The sequence below is a fragment of the Ahaetulla prasina genome, chromosome 2 (genome assembly GCF_028640845.1).
Source record: "Ahaetulla prasina isolate Xishuangbanna chromosome 2, ASM2864084v1, whole genome shotgun sequence".
NCBI lineage: Eukaryota > Metazoa > Chordata > Lepidosauria > Squamata > Colubridae > Ahaetulla > Ahaetulla prasina.
The window spans coordinates 200370879-200390411 of record NC_080540.1 but is presented as its reverse complement, the minus strand read 5'-3'; the positions used below and the strand labels follow the sequence as shown (position 1 = coordinate 200390411).

General features: G+C 42.3%; 1 protein-coding gene across 1 annotated transcript; it reads left to right on the top strand.

The window, feature by feature from the left end:
- Positions 1-4027: 4027 nt before the first annotated feature.
- On the top strand, positions 4028-17167 carry NANS (N-acetylneuraminate synthase). The gene is made up of 6 exons (XM_058174095.1): positions 4028-4280; positions 8656-8871; positions 9422-9521; positions 11604-11758; positions 12239-12505; positions 15608-17167. The coding sequence occupies exons 1-6, from the start codon at positions 4149-4151 to the stop codon at positions 15815-15817; spliced, it is 1080 nt and encodes a 359-aa protein (XP_058030078.1). The 5' UTR covers positions 4028-4148; the 3' UTR covers positions 15818-17167.
- The last annotated feature ends 2366 nt before the right edge of the window (positions 17168-19533 follow it).

The following is a 19533-nucleotide window of genomic DNA, read 5'->3' as shown; positions in this document are numbered from 1 at the left end:
AGCGCGGCTTTTAGGGAGGATGGGTGGGGGTGGGGGTGGGGGCTTAGCCTGAAGGCGAAGGAGGAGGATGGTAAGTTTCTAGGAAAAGGGAGACTGTGAATGGCTAGGCTTAGTTGGAGGCAAAAGGAAGAGGTGCGAACCTTCGTTTGATTCTTGGAGATGCAGCGATTCATGCCTTCGCTGGCTTACTTGTAGCTGAGTTGAACTGATTTGATTTGGAGGATTGGAGTTGGGTAGAATGGTTTATTAGAATTCTATCCCGTCTTTCCTTTATGAAGCTGTGCATTTTAATCGCCCCCTCAAAAAGGATGTAAGTAAGAGGGAAGGGAAGGAAGGAAGGAAGGAAAGACAAAAAGAAGGAAAGCAAAAGGAAGGAAGGAAGGAAGGCTCAGTAGGAGAGCTAAAGTCTCCCGATCAGCTTCCCTGGCTAAGGGTGGACTAGGAGCTGGAATTCCCAAATGTTCTCCCAATTCCTTCAACCACCGTTTTGTGAATGCTAAAAAGTATAACCACAACTAAATGTGCCTGTTTGCATTCACTGATATGTGGTCTTGGTTCGGCACCTTTGAACAAAGCTCAATATAAAGCATAGAACAAAAATGAATCAAGAGGTGAACATCTCCATCTCTGGAACCTAGATGTGCGGCTGTTGCGCTGCTGTTCCACTTTTCCCACCAGAACAGAAAAGTTTGGAAAAGATGGGAGACTTACAAATAGGAGGCAATTGTGTGGATTCCCATTAAACATATGTAAACAAGGCAGGGTGCAGCACACCTGTTGCCTACTGTATGTTGACCCTTGGGGTGTATTTAGAAATAGGTATTAATCTTTTCATCGATTTTAAGGGATTTATCAGTTGGGTTGCTGATTTGCAAGATGCCTAAACAATATGAAAAAAACCAGAGCCCTACTTGCTTTATTCCTGTGACTGCGAGATTTATCAGAATGATTAGATGCACATCATTTTTCATTAAGCTTCTCAGGACAGAGAGAAATGGATGTCATTTTGTGTCATGTCTCTATAAGGTTTTATGACTTCTGCTGCCACCTGCCTGGGAGCGAGGAAATAATCTCTCTCTTTTTACATTGTATATAATATCTTGTGTGGTGCTTTTAAAGAACAGGGCGTCCTTGACCTACGATCATAATGGAATCTGCCCATTATGGTTGCAGGTGGTGGTGGCTGATAAGCAAGATGGTTTTGCTTAACGACCTCCCACCCTATGCTCTCCTTGATGTGACCCTGAAACAAACGTGCAGGTTATTAAGCAGAGTGCTGGGTCCTTCATGAGGATGCCGGAGGCCTAGTGCAGGTCAGAACACAGCATTGTGCACAGCGATGGATGCCCCTTATTTATTTGTTCGCTTGTCATGTGTACATAGTGTATATTGGAGGAGTTGACCCTTTGAGAGCTGTATGCAACAACATGCCATTTTAATGTATGCCAATTAGTGTACATTTAGAGTGACAATAAAGTTATTCTAAGTCTTAAGTATGCCCATCAGTGGTGGGTTTCAAAATTATTTACTACCGATTCTGTGGGTGTGGCATGGCTTGGTGGGCGTGGCAGGGGAAGGATCCTTTAAGGTTTTGGTTACTACCTTTAAAGCGCTCCATGGCTTAGGGCCTGGGTACTTACGGGACCGCCTGCTGTTACCTCATGCCTCTCACCGACCCGTGCGCTCTCACAGAGAGGGACTTCTCAGGGTGCCGTCCGCCAAGCAATGTCGGCTGGCGGCCCCCAGGGGAAGATCTTTCTCTGTGGGGACTCCCACCCTCTGGAACGAACTTCCCCCGGGTTTACGCCAAATACCTGACCTTCGGACCTTCCGCCGCGAATTGAAAACACATCTATTTATTCGCGCGGGGCTGGCCTAAATTTTATTGGTTTTAAATTTACTACTAATTTTAATGGGGTTTTTAGTTTTATATATTTTTAAAGTTTTTAGGCCAACTATAGAATAAGTTTTTTAATTTGTATTTTAAATTGTATATTTTTGTATCGTTTTGTTTTATCTTGGCTGTACACCGCCCTGAGTCCTTCGGGAGAAGGGCGGTATAAAAATTGAATAAATAATAATAATAATAATCCTGTAAAATCTCCATTCCCTCCCCAATCTGGGGGAAGGTTACTGCAAAATCCCCATTTCCTCCCTACTCCAGGTGAAAGTTACTGCAAAATCCCCATTTCCTCCCGATTAGCTGGGACTCGGGAGGCAGAGAATAGATGGAGGCGGGGCCAGTCAGAATTTTTAATACCAGGTCTCTGAACTACTCAAAATTTCTGCTACCAGTTCTCCAGAACTGGTCAGAACCTGCTGAAACCCAGCTCTGATGCCCATCTAATACCACCATTGGGAAAGCGTCAGTGGCTTTCCAGGTGCAATCCAAGGTGCTGGTCATCACCTTTAATGAACTATATAGCACAGGATCAAGCTACCTGGGAGGCCATATTTCCCTAAGGACATCAACCCATCCCATCTGACAGGTCAGATAATGTGGGCATGCTCCTAGCCCACTGATGGCTAACCTTTTTGCCATTGTGTGCCAGGAGGGGGGGGGGCAGGGGAGGTCAAGCGTGAGTGTGCTCACACCCATAATTCTTTTTTTTATCCAAAAAGTTTTTATTGGTCAAAAAAGGTTTATACAAATACATATCAGGTATGGTAAATTTTCATTTTTCTTATACAAGATAAGAATTTTACTCAAAATTTTAAACACATACAACAGCCATATGGCAAGCAGGTGATACGAAGTAGCTAAGTTTATCAATCTTTACATACGCAATAAAGAAGGGTCAAGAATAATCAGAATATCATACAAAGGAGAATAAGGAAAACCAACACAATACCAAATATCATTGTCACTTCCTAGTTTTGGATCTCAGAACTCTGGGTTCAGCCTGACCCAACTCCAGGGCGCAACAGCGGCAGCCGCCTCCCCATGGTCTATAACCTCCTTCTTCAACTCCTGGGTCATCTAATTCCAGGAGGGCTTTGTGTTCCTCCACGAGGCCGCAGCCTCCGCAATTGTACTAATTTTTTCGTAATGCCCTCCCGGAAAATCATCAATCCTCTGGCATCAGCCATCTGAAGCCTACTCCTTCTGGTACAATTTGCTTGACAAAAGTAATATTTCTTTCTCATTTCACGACCTGTCTGGGAATCTGCCTCAGAATGGCTATCTCCTGCCCCTATAAGTCAGTGCCCCACTCCTATGTTTTCTAAGAATTTCATCTCGCCTCTTCTCACAAATTTGACATGAATCTCTCTAGGAACTGCATGCGTGCGTGCATATTTTGAATTAACTCTATAAGCTCGATCCACATCCCAATTCATAAAGTCAACACCTCTCCCAAGAAATTCTCCCAACAGTTTAGTCACAACATCTCTCAAGTCTTCTTGGTCCACTTCTTCCAGATTTTGGAACCTAAGGAAATAAGACATTTTATCCATCTGTAGTCCAAGCACAGCATTGCCTGTCGCCTCCTCTCTTTTCTGCACTGCCCGCATCTCTCCCTCCAGACCTTCCACTTTCTGCTTGTTTTCTGCTGAGACTTGTTGAGTGTCCTTTAAAATCCTTTTGGATAGTCACAATTTCTGCTCTTATTTCATCCAGTTTCTTGTCCATATTAGATAACTTTTCCAAAATTCTCCATTTCTCCAGCAGTTGGTCTCTGACCTTTTGCCATTTAAAAATTTTAAAATCCTCAGGCAAGCACAGTATCCTTGTAATTTCCTCCGGATCCACCAGGGGCACTCACAGGAGCAACGAGTCCAGAGTACAGTTAGTCAACCAGGAAGTCAAGGGAAGTGATGTCATCAAGATTCTCCCTCCCCACCACACACCAAAGTCTGGGATTCACAGAGGAGCGCAGATCCCCAGCGCGCCTGGTGGGAACCGTGCCACGCTTAGAGCTTTGATTGGCTTCGGATCGGTTCGTTAGGATTGGATGCGGCGCAGCGCCAGACTCTTTTCCGTCATCCGCATTCCCTCGGACTGCTGGGCGTGGGCACGGGGGACGCATGCGCCGTGAGAAGTTTTCGGTGCAGGGAGCAAAAAGGGCGCTTCTGGACCGGTGGGGTTGGATCGGCGGAGCTTTCTTTGCGGCCGTGGCTCAGTTCCCCGCTCCCCAGTCATCGCCACGATGCCTTTACAGTTTGAGCTGTGCCCGGGCCGGTTTGTCGGCGGAGATCATCCGTGCTTTATTATCGCCGAGATTGGCCAAAATCACCAGGGGGATCTCGAGATTGCCAAGCAGATGATCCGGGTGGCCAAGGTGGGGCGCGAGCGCGGCTTTTAGGGAGGATGGGTGGGGGTGGGGGTGGGGGCTTAGCCTGAAGGCGAAGGAGGAGGATGGTAAGCTTCTAGGGAAAAGCGGGAGACGGTGAATGGCTAGGCTTAGTTGGAGGCAAAAGGAAGAGGTGCGAACCTTCGTTTGATTCTTGGAGATGCAGCGATTCATGCCTTCGCTGGCTTACTTGTAGCTGAGTTGAACTGATTTGATTTGGAGGATTGGAGTTGGGTAGAATGGTTTATTAGAATTCTATCCCGTCTTTCCTTTATGAAGCTGTGCATTTTAATCGCCCCCTCAAAAAGGATGTAAGTAAGAGGAAGGAAGGAAGGAAGGAAGGAAGGAAGGAAGGAAGGAAGGAAGGAAGGAAGGAAGGAAGGAAGGCTCAGTAGGAGAGCTAAAGTCTCCCGATCAGCTTCCCTGGCTAAGGGTGGACTAGGAGCTGGAATTCCCAAATGTTCTCCCAATTCCTTCAACCACCGTTTTGTGAATGCTAAAAAGTATAACCACAACTAAATGTGCCTGTTTGCATTCACTGATATGTGGTCTTGGTTCGTCACCTTTGAACAAAGCTCAATATAAAGCATAGAACAAAAATGAATCAAGAGGTGAACATCTCCATCTCTGGAACCTGTTGCGCTGCTGTTCCACTTTTCCCACCAGAACAGAAAAGTTTGGAAAAGATGGGAGACTTACAAATAGGAGGCAATTGTGTGGATTCCCATTAAACATATGTGAACAAGGCAGGGTGCAGCACACGTGTTGCCTACTGTATGTTGAACCTTGGGGTGTATTTAGAAATAGGTATTAATCCTTTCATCGATTTTAAGGGATTTATCAGTTGGATTGCTGATTTGCAAGATGCCTAAACAATATGAAAAAAACCAGAGCCCTACTTGCTTTATTCCTGTGACTGCGAGATTTATCAGAATGATTAGATGCACATCATTTTTCATTAAGCTTCTCAGAACAGAGAAATGGATGTCATTTTGTGTCATGTCTCTATAAGGTTTTATGACTTCTGCTGCCACCTGCCTGGGTTCAGCCTGACCCAACTCCAGGGTCGCAACAGCGGCAGCCGCCTCCCCATGGTCTATAACCTCCCTTCTTCAACTCCTGGGTCATCTAATTCCAGGAGGGCTTTGTGTTCCTCCACGAGGCCGCAGCCTCCGCAATTGTACTAATTTTTTCGTAATGCCCTCCCGGAAAATCATCAATCCTCTGGCATCAGCCATCTGAAGCCTACTCCTTCTGGTACAATTTGCTTGACAAAAGTAATATTTCTTTCTCATTTCACGACCTGTCTGGGAATCTGCCTCAGAATGGCTATCTCCTGCCCCTATAAGTCAGTGCCCCACTCCTATGTTTTCTAAGAATTTCATCTCGCCTCTTCTCACAAATTTGACATGAACCTCTCTAGGAACTGCATGCGTGCATATTTTGAATTAACTCTATAAGCTCGATCCACATCCCAATTCATAAAGTCAACACCTCTCCCAAGAAATTCTCCCAACAGTTTAGTCACAACATCTCTCAAGTCTTCTTGGTCCACTTCTTCCAGATTTTGAAACCTAAGGAAATAAGACATTTTATCCATCTGTAGTCCAAGCACAGCATTGCCTGTCGCCTCCTCTCTTTTCTGCACTGCCCGCATCTCTCCCTCCAGACCTTCCACTTTCTGCTTGTTTTCTGCTGAGACTTGTTGAGTGTCCTTTAAAATCCTTTTGGATAGTCACAATTTCTGCTCTTATTTCATCCAGTTTCTTGTCCATATTAGATAACTTTTCCAAAATTCTCCATTTCTCCAGCAGTTGGTCTCTGACCTTTGCCATTTAAAAATTTTAAAATCCTCAGGCAAGCACAGTATCCTTGTAATTTCCTCCGGATCCACCAGGGGCACTCACAGGAGCAACGAGTCCAGAGTACAGTTAGTCAACCAGGAAGTCAAGGGAAGTGATGTCATCAAGATTCTCATAGTGAAGGCGGAAGCTGGACGCCACCATTGTTCCTCAGAGGAGGGGGGCAGGGGAGGTCAAGCGTGAGTGTGCTCACACCCATAATTCTTTTTTTTATCCAAAAAGTTTTTATTGGTCAAAAAAGGTTTATACAAATACATATCAGGTATGGTAAATTTTCATTTTTCTTATACAAGATAAGAATTTTACTCAAAATTTTAAACACATACAACAGCCATATGGCAAGCAGGTGATACGAAGTAGCTAAGTTTATCAATCTTTACATACGCAATAAAGAAGGGTCAAGAATAATCAGAATATCATACAAAGGAGAATAAGGAAAACCAACACAATACCAAATATCATTGTCACTTCCTAGTTTTGGATCTCAGAACTCTGGGTTCAGCCTGACCCAACTCCAGGGCCGCAACAGCGGCAGCCGCCTCCTCCCCATGGTCTATAACCTCCCCTTCTTCAACTCCTGGGTCATCTAATTCCAGGAGGGCTTTGTGTTCCTCCACGTAGGCCGCAGCCTCCGCAATTGTACTAATTTTTTTCGTAATGCCCTCCCGGAAAATCATCAATCCCTCTGGCATCAGCCATCTGAAGCCTACTCCTTCTGGTACAATTTGCTTGACAAAAGTAATATTTCTTTCTCATTTCACGACCTGTCTGGGAATCTGCCTCAGAATGGCTATCTCCTGCCCCTATAAGTCAGTGCCCCACTCCTATGTTTTCTAAGAATTTCATCTCGCCTCTTCTCACAAATTTGACATGACCCTCTCTAGGAACTGCATGCGTGCGTGCATATTTTGAATTAACTCTATAAGCTCGATCCACATCCCAATTCATAAAGTCAACACCTCTCCCAAGAAATTCTCCCAACAGTTTAGTCACAACATCTCTCAAGTCTTCTTGGTCCACTTCTTCCAGATTTTGAAACCTAAGGAAATAAGACATTTTATCCATCTGTAGTCCAAGCACAGCATTGTGCTGTGATGGATGCCCTTATTTATTTGTTCGCTTGTCATGTGTACATAGTGTATATTGGAGGTTGACCCTTTGAGAGCTGTATGCAACAACATGCCATTTTAATGTATGCCAATTAGTGTACATTTAGAGTGACAATAAAGTTATTCTAAGTCTTAAGTATGCCCATCAGTGGTGGGTTTCAAAATTATTTACTACCGATTCTGTGGGTGTGGCATGGCTTGGTGGGCGTGGCAGGGGAAGGATCCTTTAAGGTTTTGGTTACTACCTTTAAAGCGCTCCATGGCTTAGGGCCTGGGTACTTACGGGACCGCCTGCTGTTACCTCATGCCTCCCACCGACCCGTGCGCTCTCACAGAGAGGGACTTCTCAGGGTGCCGTCCGCCAAGCAATGTCGGCTGGGAGACCCCTGGCGAGCCGTCCGTGCGGCAGGTGTCCTTTTCGGAACACCTGGCCCCTAAGGGCCTCGGAGGCGGCCGGATTCGGACACTGGAGGCAGGAGAGGCACCTCCAGATGTCCGTTGCCGCCGGATACCGGAAGTCGTCTTCCTCACACCCATAATTCTATGCGCACGTGACACACACACACCCCGCTCCTGGCATGCCATGGCCAGAAACGATCCGTTTACCAACTTCTCTGGAGGTTGAGGACAGCAAAAAACATCCACTTTCTGTCCAATTGGAAGTTAGTAAATGGGCCATTTCTGGCCTCCGGAAAGGCAGTTTTCGCCCTCCCCAGACTCATAGAGAAGCTCTGGAGCCAGGTGTGAGAGAGAAAAATGGGCCTTCCCTACCACCATCCAGGCCCTCCAGAGGCAGGAAACAGCCTGTTTCCCAACTTCTGGTGGGCCCAGAAGGCCGAAAATCAGCTGGCTGCTGCGCGCATGCCCGCTGGAGCTGAGCTCGTGTGCCCACTGATATGGCTACGCGTGCCACCTGTGGCACGCGTGCCATAGGTTCGCCATCTCAGTCTTAGCCCCTTCCTCTAAATATTGTCATCTGATGGGAGCTAGGAAGAATGCCTTTTCTGTAACAGCCTCTGCTCTATGGGATGCTCTGCCCCCTGAAGTTTGGCAGGCCTCTACCTGCCTAGCTTTTTGTAAAGCTTACTTTACTTTTCCCCCTAAGTTCTGAGATAAGATGAGGTAACTGCACATTGGAATCGTGCAGTTTGACTTGGCACCAGGTGTTTGCTTTTAATGTGCTTGGTTTAGTATGGGTTTTATGTTGTTTTACTTATTGATTGGGAGCTGCCCGAAGTTTGTTATAAAATGGGCGGCTATATAAATGTTTTAATAAAATAAACATACAGCTTACTGCATATCCCACAGAGCGGGACCTGTCGCAGTCTTTGTTGTTAGGTGGGCGGGTTAAAGCGGCCTTATGAAAGTCTTGCTGGGCTTGTCTCTTTGCAGGAATGCGGAGCAGACTGTGCCAAGTTCCAGAAAAGTGAATTGGAGCACAAATTCAACCGGAGAGCTTTGGAGAGGCCATACACCTCCAAACACTCTTGGGGGAGAACCTACGGGGAACACAAGCGCCACCTGGAGTTCAGTCACGATCAGTACCGAGAGCTGCAACGCTACGCCAAGGAGATTGGCATTTTCTTCACGGCATCCGGCATGGATGAGGTAAGAAAGTTGTGAGTTTGGAATTTGAGGTTTAAAAGGAGCTTCAGCTTCTGAGCTTGCCCACACAAAGGGGGCCAGAGACTCTTCCTATAACAGCAATCCCAGAATTTATTGACATTACTTAAGACTCAATTTCTTGCCTCTTCCTTGTTTTGGTTAGGGTTAGGGTTAGGGTTCATCTGCTTGTCCCCAGCACCTTTAGTCTTTCTTCCCACAGGGGAGAGAATAGCAGAATATATTACAGGGGGATTTTAACAAGTGGAGTTAGAGTTTCAGAGCCTCTTGTGTTTTGACTTCAGAAAATACTGATAAAAACTGATAAATGTTTAACACTGAATAACATCAAGAGCTGTACTGTGGATCAAAGAAACCAACTCTTTCTAGGGATTGCTGTGTTGAAGAAACTGATAACGTATTTAGCAAATTTTCTTTCATGATTTTGGTATGGCTATAATTGCCTTTTAATCCTTCTCTTAATTTTTTAGTGGGCCCATTCATCCAGTTGGAGATTTGGTTTTGATTTTGCTTTTTTGTGTGTCTTTCTCAATAGATGGCTGTAGAATTTCTACACGAACTGGATGTTCCATTTTTTAAAGTCGGGTCCGGGGATACAAATAATTTCCCATACCTGGAGAAGACAGCCCGAAAAGGTAATTTAGTAGAGCAGAGAAAATAATGGATGTGCAACCGCCTGTTTTTATTTGTATATATAAATGTGGATTCACATGCTCTTGTGTCCAAAGAACCCATAAAATACGCAGCCACCTCTGCCTGCCTGCCTGCCTGTCTCTGTCTGACTGACACACACACACACACACACACACACACACACACACACACACACACAGACAGACAGAGAGAGAGACTGAGATAGAAAGAGAAATAATTATAGCAATAGCACTTAGGTTTATATACCACTTCATAGTTCTTTACAGCCCGCTCTAAGCAGTTTACAGAGTCCGCATATTGCCCCCAACAATCTGGGTCCTCATTTTACCCACCTCGGAAGGATGGAAGGCTGAGTCAACCTTGAGCCTGGTAAAATTAAGGAGAGAGAGGAGAATTAAGGCCAAATCATCTTTGGCACCAAGTAGGAGACTTGTTTTTGGACCCCAAATATTTTTAGATGTTGACTTATCTATCGCATCTAAAGGATAATATTAATTTACTTAAAAGATTAAAATAATATTTTATTATTTCCTCCTTTCTTTCTTTTGGATGTGATGGGTATGTGAGAGCATTTTATTTTCCATGTTTTGGACTCCCCAGAGAACAGCTTAGAATAGAACAGTTAGAATAAATCTGGTCCTTCGATTGATCAGACAAGGGACTGCAGCTGACAAAGGCTACTCCTGCCAGAACTGCAGGAAATAAATGTCAAAAGGGGAGGATATGTCTGGTATCTGCAACTGCCTTGGTTTTAATCATTGGAAGATACTGGTGTGTGCTTTTTCCCCAGAATCTAATACCATGTTTTCCCGAAAATAAGCCCTCCCCAAAATATTTAATCACATGCGCAGTTGGTCCCCACCGTTTCCTGTAGTTAGGGTTAGGGAAACAGCTGGAAATCAGGTAAGACGGCAAAAGGAGCCCCGTCTTGCTCCACGCGTCCCAAAATAATAAGACCTTCCTGAAAATAAGGCCAAGCACTTATTTTAGGGTGCAAAAAAATATAAGAGAAGGTCTTATTTTGGGGAAAACACAGTAGATATACCATAGCAAGGAACTTGACAGAGAAGATGCAATTCTCCAAGCCATCTTTTTGATTCTCAGCAGACCGCTCAGTAACTGGGCCCACCATGACAAAATTCACCCAAAAGAATAATATAATTTGCTTTTATTATTATGTTTGAATGTTGGTGGTTTTGCCTCGCTTCTCCCTGTAGAGCACGAGTGTTTACCTACTTCACTGATTTGGATTCTGCTACTGAATGGTCATTTTACACTCAAAAAAGGAGCAGATGCATAGGAAATAGTAACTTTAACAGTAATTCATTAGTTTGGTGAATTTAAATGAAGCATATCTTTTTCCTAGCCCCATCCATTTTTAGGTCGTAGTTAACTGTGTGGCTGGGCTTGGTCCTTGGCCTGTCACTGAGGTGTTTGAGGTAAGCCTTGACTCAAGAAAAGATGGCTATTACACTGTCAGGAAGATCTAAAACTAGCTTTCCATACTGTCTCATGTTGTGAAACATCCCTCCCCTTTTTCTGAATGCCCACAATGTAGTACATCATTTTTTATGGGTGGTTTTTGTTCTGTTTTTGTTTTGTTTTGTTTACAGTAAAGATTGATGGTTATAATACAAATAATATTCTTCAAAGAAAGGTTTCTCTCCATGGACTCCCTCAAACATGTCTATCCTGTCTTCTTGGACACAAAATTAGGAGACAAACATTTAGGAATGTTTTGAATATAATTAAAATTTCGTTGACAAATTTCATTCTCCTTTCTTGCTTGCAGAATAGGAAAGTTTATTCAAGTGTGCCAATTTGGAGTGTAAAATAATGGGGAGAATTCAAACCCGCATTGTGGAGTAGACAAAATGGAGCCACATTACTTCTGGGAAAAGAAATGATGTGGTAAACAAGTTGAGACTCAGATCTATCCATACGGAAAGGAGGATGTATTTAATAATAAGATTATTAATTGATAGTGTATCAGTTCATATAACTTGCCTGTAGAAGTCAGTCTTTTGTAAAATTAAAAATGCTGCCCTGGCTTTTCATTCCAGGTCGCCCAATGGTGATCTCCAGTGGGATGCAGTCGATGAGCACAATGCAGCAGGTTTACAAGCTGGTGAAACCCATCAATCCAAATTTCTGTTTTCTTCAGTGCACCAGTGCCTACCCGCTTCATCCTGAAGATGTAAATCTTCGTGTCATAACGGTCAGTGAGGAATAATGCCTGGAGTGTTGTAGGAGAATATAGCTGTGATAATTCCTACAAGACAATTTTGATTGCCAGCTGAGGGCTAGGTATGCTTTGAATGGGAGAACTTTCTATGTAGTGTAAGCCTGCAAAGCAGGGGTGAAATCCAGCAGGTTCTGAAGAATCGTTAGTGGAAATTTTGAGTAGTTCAAAAAACCGGCAAATACCACCCCTGGCTAGTCCCAGAGTGGGGTGGGAATGGGGATTTTGCAGTATCCTTCCCCTGCCACACTCACCAAGCCACACCATGCCCACCATGCCACAGCTACAGAACTGGCAGTAAAAAAAATTGGATTTCACCACTGCTGCAAAGGTACTTCTACTTTTTCTGATGAGAATGCTTGTGTTGGACTGTGACACAAAAACTTTCATATTAAACACGAGTGAGCCAAACCGCTTTGCATTGGTAATTTCTGGTCAATTTTATCGTCATTGTAGGAATACCGTTCAGCCTTCCCAGATATCCCTATTGGTTATTCAGGTCATGAGACTGGGATAGCCATTTCTATTGCTGCAGTAGCGATGGGGGCCAAAATATTGGAGCGCCACATCACTTTAGACAAGACCTGGAAAGGCAGCGACCATCAAGCATCTCTGGAGCCCGAAGAGTTAGCAGAATTGGTGAGAAGCATCCGGATGGTAGAGAAAGCCATGGGATCACCGATCAAGCAGCTCTTGACTTGTGAAGAAGCTTGCAATGAAAAGGTAATTCCTTGAAGGCAGAAAGACCTTCTTCCCAGGAATTGTATTCTTTGTTTTTTGGATGATTGAGGGTAAGCCGTTGACTTACCCCTCTTACAAGTAGACCTGCCTGATTTGGTCAGGTACCAAGGAGGTGGATACGGAACTTTCCAATTATTGCTAAATGAAAGCTCAGAGCAGAGGTATCTATAGGGGTGAACAATTGAGCATCCCATGATGGAAGCAGCAAATGCAACCTATCCCCTAGTCATACCTGTCTCCTGCCATCACATGCAGATTCAAGGGCAGGGGTGTCCAAACTTGGCAACTTTAAGACTTGTGGACTTCAACTCCCAGAATTCCTCAGCCAGCAAAGCACAGGTCCACAAGTCTTAAAGTTGCCAAGTTTGGACACCCCCGTTCAAGGGAGTTTGGAACTTGCAGTGTGATGTTGCTTTCATTCTGGAGAAAGTCTGATTCCCACAGGTATTTCTGCCTACCATTATTCCTTATTATAAACCTTAGGCTTTAGGTCAAGTAGGAGCTGTTAACTGAACAACATCTGCAAATTTCAGAGCCAAAATCCTTAATATTAATCATCTAAAACTACACATACATTCATGGGCATTAGGCATTGCCTTGTGACCGCAATCACTATTCTCTTGCTGAAGCTAAACCAAGGTGGATCTGATTTGTGCCTGGGTAAGAAGTGGTCAGGGAACTCTGTATTGTATGTCACTTTAAGTTTATTGGAAGAAAGGTGGAATAGTACACATTTGGCTGTACAATTTCAAAACCAAGACTTTTTCCTGATCAGCCAATTCCAAAGTGTTTGCTGTTCCATTGTATTGGCCACAGATTCATTATATAGTGTTCAAACTACTTCTATGGGCAAAGCATTGTTTGCGATTTGAACTGCAGGGCTGGGTTTTTTTTTTATACATATATATTCATTACTGCAGTTTTACTGTCATGGAATCCCAACTTGTCATAAATGTTAATTTGGAACCTTGAAAACTACTAGATGTGATCATTTTGGACAACGAACAACAAACACCAGAATTAGTAAATGCTGATCTGGGAACAAGTCATAAAAGTTCTCCATAATTGGTTGCTGGGCAACAGATTGCACAATTGGAATGTAGGAACCTTGCAGCAATTATTCTGCAGTAACAGCTTGGCAGGGAGGGCTCCCTAACTTTATCTCCCTCGTTTAGGGCTGTATAGCTTTGTTGGATCAATCCTTGGCTTTCGATTTGTCAAGGCTCCATCACCAAAAGCAGGCAAAGCCAAAACAAATGTAAAACTGAAAATAGGAAAAACGCTAAATTTGTTCAGTGTAAAGTTAAAATTAACTACAGTTCATGCAGTTCATCCCAGTACATTTATTTTCCCTTTCTATCATATTAAAAAAATATATAGGTACTTGGCCACCAGTATGGAGCCCTGCAGGCTTAGGGAGAGAGATGCTCATGGGATTGACTCCTTTGCCAAAATGATAAAAAGAGGCATCCTACTATTGTGATGCAAGGCTTACTCCTTCTGTATCAGCATGTGATGTCACAGTGCACATACAAAGGGGCAAAACTTATGTCGCAGCACCACTTTTGTTATTTACATTATCCACCCAACTCTTTTAGCTTCAGGTTGGAAAGTTCTGTCTTCGTCCGGTAAATCCTGAAAATGCTTTAACTATTTCACAATTACCACTGTGCTGGGTAATCATAAGGGTTAAGGTAAAAGGTGAAGTACCTGCTCAATTGATTTGGGTTCCTGATGTTTGCATTGAGGCATCTCTGCAGATTCCTTGGTGGTGAAAAATGATTGTCCTTACCTTCTTCAGGAATGTTCCTCTGCTTTTTCTCTTTCGGCCCTAGCTCTTGAATTCTCTAATACAGGCAGTCCTTGACTTATTACAGTTCATTTGGTGATGGTTCAAAGCACGGAGAAAAGTGAATTATGACCGTTTTTCACACTTAGCGAGCGTTGCAGCATCCCAGTGATCAAAATTTGGATGCTTGGCGACTGACTCGTATTTATGATAGTTGCTGTGTCCCAGGATCATCTGATCACTTTTTGTAATCTTCAGACAAGCGGCATCAATGGGAAAGCCATATTCACCGAACAACCGTATTACCAACTTAACAACTGCCGTGATTCACTTAACAACTGGCAAGAAAGGTCGTAAAATGGAGCAAAACACACTTAACAAATGTCTCACTTAGCAATGGAAATTTGGGGCTCATTTGAGTCATAAGTCGAGGACTACCTATAGCCTCCTTTCAAAGTTCTACCTTGATACGTCAAGATCAGTCGGTGTGGAGTAGGTGCTATACAAGAGAGCAGTGGCCAGAATTATCCTTGCTATTTGGAGATCATAACTCCATTGGCTACTTTTATTTTTTAATATTTATTATTATGAAAACTGTCATGCTGCAGAATTAATTACAGAGTCATGTACAAGGGATAGTGTTTAATTAAATATATCCACTTCCTGAATTGTTATAACTTCCAAGAATGGTTCAGCTTTCACACTGCGAGTATCGTAGCCAGAGTGATAGTCTTATCAGTCGATTTTCTGATCTGTTTGCTATATGACTATCTATACCACTATGGCAACCATTCTATAAGTGAGAAGGATCCTGTTACCATGGCCACAATTTTCTTTAAGCATCAGCTGTACGTGAAAAGCATGCAAAAGGTTGGGTCTCCACCTCTGTCCCACTTGAAAGTCAGTATTCTTGCTGCTCAGGTGCTATATTAAGTCCAGAGCTGAATACCACTTGTGGGGAGACAACATCATGGTTTTAAAGAAGTTGTGTAACAACAATTGCAAATGAGCTTCTAGACAGAAATGGATAGAATCAGATCCTTGACTATGCAACAGATTTCTTAATTTTGTTATAGCTTTTTCATTCTGATCTAACTTAGCAAACATTCCATGAATGAACTCGTACAGTGTGTGGCAATATTGCTGTGTATGTTACCGCACACAAGTCATTTCCTCTACCTCCTGCTTCAGGTCAGATTTCTCTGAAATCTATGTTGCTTGAATGGCTTAAGGAACTTCAGTCTTAAAGTTCTCTGTATAATAACTTGGCTGACTTAAATTTCACTTTTTTGCAGTTGGGAAAATCCGTAATTGCCAAAGTCAGGATCCCAGAAGGCACCGTGCTCACGTTGGACATGCTCACAATAAAGGTGGGGGAACCCAAAGGATATCCGCCAGAAGATATTTTTGAGTTGGTTGGCAAGAAGGTCAAGGTCAATATTGACGAAGATGAGACCATTGTTGAAGATGCAATTGAAAATCATGTGAAAAAAATGAAATGCTGAGTGGTATTATATATTCATCAAGGATTGTCTTGGGATATGTGATTGGCCAAAACATTAAAGTCCTAATACTTAAAATTACATTGAACATGTGTGGGAAAGTGAACCTTGGTGGGATTTTTCTTTCAGATAGAATTTCATTTCTCTACCATTCTGAAGAACAGAAATGGGGCAATATACGTATTTCTTCAGAATGTGTAGCTAGGAATCTTACGCACAGGAATGACATAATGTCCTTCCAGTTGAGATATTACCTAAAAAGTACTGCACAGCTATGGAAGTGATACTTTCATAGCATTAAACAATTCTAGTTCTCATGTTAAGATTAGACTCATCTAGCATGGAGAATTTAGGACAAGAACTGCAGTGCTAGTTGGGACTACCACAGAGAATATGCTTTTGAGTAAATTCTCTGCTCTTGCAATTTGATTTATCAGTCTTCCTTTCCTGTCTTTATCATTAAGGTTTGGCTATAAAATATAAAATGTATGCAAGCTCTACTTTTTAGATTTTTAAACCTCCCTTACATACTTCTAGGCTACCAAGTACCAGTATCTAATCAGCTTGTACAGACAAACCTGATTATTCAACATTTAAGGAAAACTCTTGTCTTAAAACTGAGTTTTTGATCAATTATTTGCTTCTTTGAAAGAAAAAAACAAGTTATCTATCAAAAGCAATTCCTATTGGGAAGCAATAGAGTCAACATGTTTAACATGACCCTGCTGTAATGGTGTTTATGATGCTATTTTTTTTGGTTGTATCATGTGCCTTGTAATGAATCAGAATCACTCAAGATGTTTTTTAATGAATTTAGCATTGCTATTATGGTATACTGCTAATTCACTTTTCAATCTTGAAAACTTTGAATGAAGAATGTGCTGGCTTATACTTGAAAAGTGTCCACCAGATTTCATTCTTGTGAGATTGGTTTACTTAAAAGCTCAAGCGGAAATTTCAGGCTTGTGTTACTCCGCCTACCCTATTTCTGGGCCATTCTGGTACACGTTAATGAACGTTACATTTATATAAAGTTCACTTAGTCTAATATAGGCTGCAGCTTGTGAAAGTGGAGATGCAGTCTATGTGCTATGGAGTCTACAAAGGTGCATGCCTCTCCTAAAAATTATTCCACTATGCAGATACCACGGAAGTCCAGAAACAAGGAGAGGAAGTGGGTGCAGGCTTGATTGCTCAACCAATTGATGCAATATCGGCATAGTTTTTTTTGTGATTCATGATGGTGTCATTCTATTAATTTTGCGCTAAGGAAATGATCAAACAATAATGGAAAAATTCTTTTAAAATTTGAAAAAGAGTTAATAAAATTTGTTGAATAAACTTTTTTTCCTACCCTGTTAGTTTTCATGGGGACAACTCGATTGCATCTCCTGTGGGATCTTCTATCATTGAGGGAGGAAAGAGACCCTCTTTAGAGACCTTTTGATTTGATGAAAGGATGAGTGCTGCTAGAAATGCACCCATGCTGCCCAGAACTATGTTTGAAACAACTAAGACTTTTTAGGTCATAGCAACGGCCAATTTACTAAACGGGGTTTGTGAAGGATGGTGGATCTTCTGCATATGTAGACCGAATCTGTCTCAGTCTTAACAAAACACAAACCAAAAAAATGGGGACAAAGTTATGGGGAAATCAGAAAAGCTTTATTTAGGAACAAGTGCTCAGTCCTTCCTTGGGAATTCCATCCTCAAATTACCTATTGTCCACTAAACAGTTCTTAAAACTAACCTATAGTTCTACCCTTTGCCAGTAACAACCATCCAGGTATATTAACCTTGTCATTACTGGGTCTGCTTGGAAAGAGGGAAGTATGGTCCACCTAAGGCAGGGGTGTCAAACTTGCATCATCACGTGACGTATCCAACCACTGGCTGAGGGTTTGACACCCCTGACCTAAGAAAACATGATTCACAGCCCCAGACCAAGCTGCAGGATTAATGGGAAGCAAAATGGGAATCGATCCAACACATATCTGGAGGATTCTGGTTGCCTGAGGTTGTCGTAGCTGGGATTTTTTTAGATATACAGATTACAAATATGTCCTTCCCCATGTTGCTTGAAATGCTATAAGGATTGAAGTTACCTCGTGGTGGAGTTATAAAAAAGTCATGCAATTAAATTAAGTGAAAGTCAAACATCCTTAACATTTTCCATTATTTATCATCTGTTAACTATCAGCATTCTTAACTCTTGTGATTTTTTTTTAAGGAAAATTATCGCTGTACTCTATTTTTCTCAAGACATTGCTCACCCGAGGCATTAATACAATGCTTTAGTGGTAATTGCATCTCCCTTTAGTATATATCAAAGTATTAAACTACTCTTAAGTTTTACTAGGGCCGTTCAGGAATTTGGTTTCACTCAAAAAGAGGCTTCAGAGTTGTAGGACCACAAATGCAGAACTTGTTTACAGCCCTTTAAAACAACTGTATCTTTTCATAGAATTGCAAGTTCCTCATGATCCTGGGAAAAGTTTCAGCTGCTTTGAAGAGTTGCCATTTTTGTGCCCTTGTGGATGCCTAAATATTGGCAAAAATCAAGCACCAAAATGGTAGTCATACTGGAAGTGTTCAGGGGTTCTACGCCATTCCAGAAATGGGCCAAGTTTAAATGGTGCTATTTGTGCTCACAATATTTATGGAATTATTGAGTGAGTTCAATTTCATAATTCCCACTGAAATGCAGTACACTTTGAGCTTAAAATGTTTCAAACTGGAAAAATCTTATTCATTGTAACTTTATAAGCATATGAAGTAGAGTCTAGCTTTAGAAATTAGAATGCTAATTTCTATACATAAGGAATGATGGAGCAAAGTGCTGTTTTAAGAGGGAAACTTGAAAATTATCAGTTATGTTAAGAACAGCTGAAATAAGAGACCATGGCTTCTGGAATTTTTTTCAACTCCCTTACAACAGTGTCCAGATTTATGCACTCAGAAGCAGGACTTCCCTTGGGTTACATGACTCAGAGAGAAGGCAGCTATTCGGAGTAATTGCCCAAATTCTTCAGAGGATTGGGGATTTTTCTTCAGAATATTTTTCTATGTTACTCTCAGCCAGATCTGGCCTATCTTTGTACTTACTCTTGCTGGCTTTCCCCTTCATATTAAATTTGGTCCCATTCCACTGTTTCTAGAATATTCTGGTGGGAAACCGAGGCCTGAGATTTTGTTTCAACTTCCAAAATAGAACCAGTATTTTTAAGCAGTATATGGAGCTTTCCAGGAGCATCCTCCTTCCTACTGAAAACATCTGAGTGGCAATGAAAAAAGTAGGAAATAGTAGGAAGATAAAACGAAATTGCCAGTATTCCTACACACCTTCATAAACAAAGGGAGGATCACTAGTCAAGCACTATCCATTATGCAGGGATCCAACCCCTCTTTCATCCAGTTGAGAGAAGAAACAGAAATATTCCACTGTCCTTAGATTCAGCTGCACTTGCATACATCTATAACACAATATCAAGAGTAGGCCAAACAGTTTATACAAATCTCCCAACTTTGCTATTAGAATAAAGGTTCATAAACCAAGATATGAATCCATCATATGCAAATGAATAGGGATTGGTGTACACTTCGATGCTTTGGCACATTACAGATAGAAACAAAAGTAGCATTTTGGGCTGCATATAAAACATCTGGAAATGGAATTCCCCACATCTGTCTGTCTACTTTTTACCCTAAAGAGCTAGTAA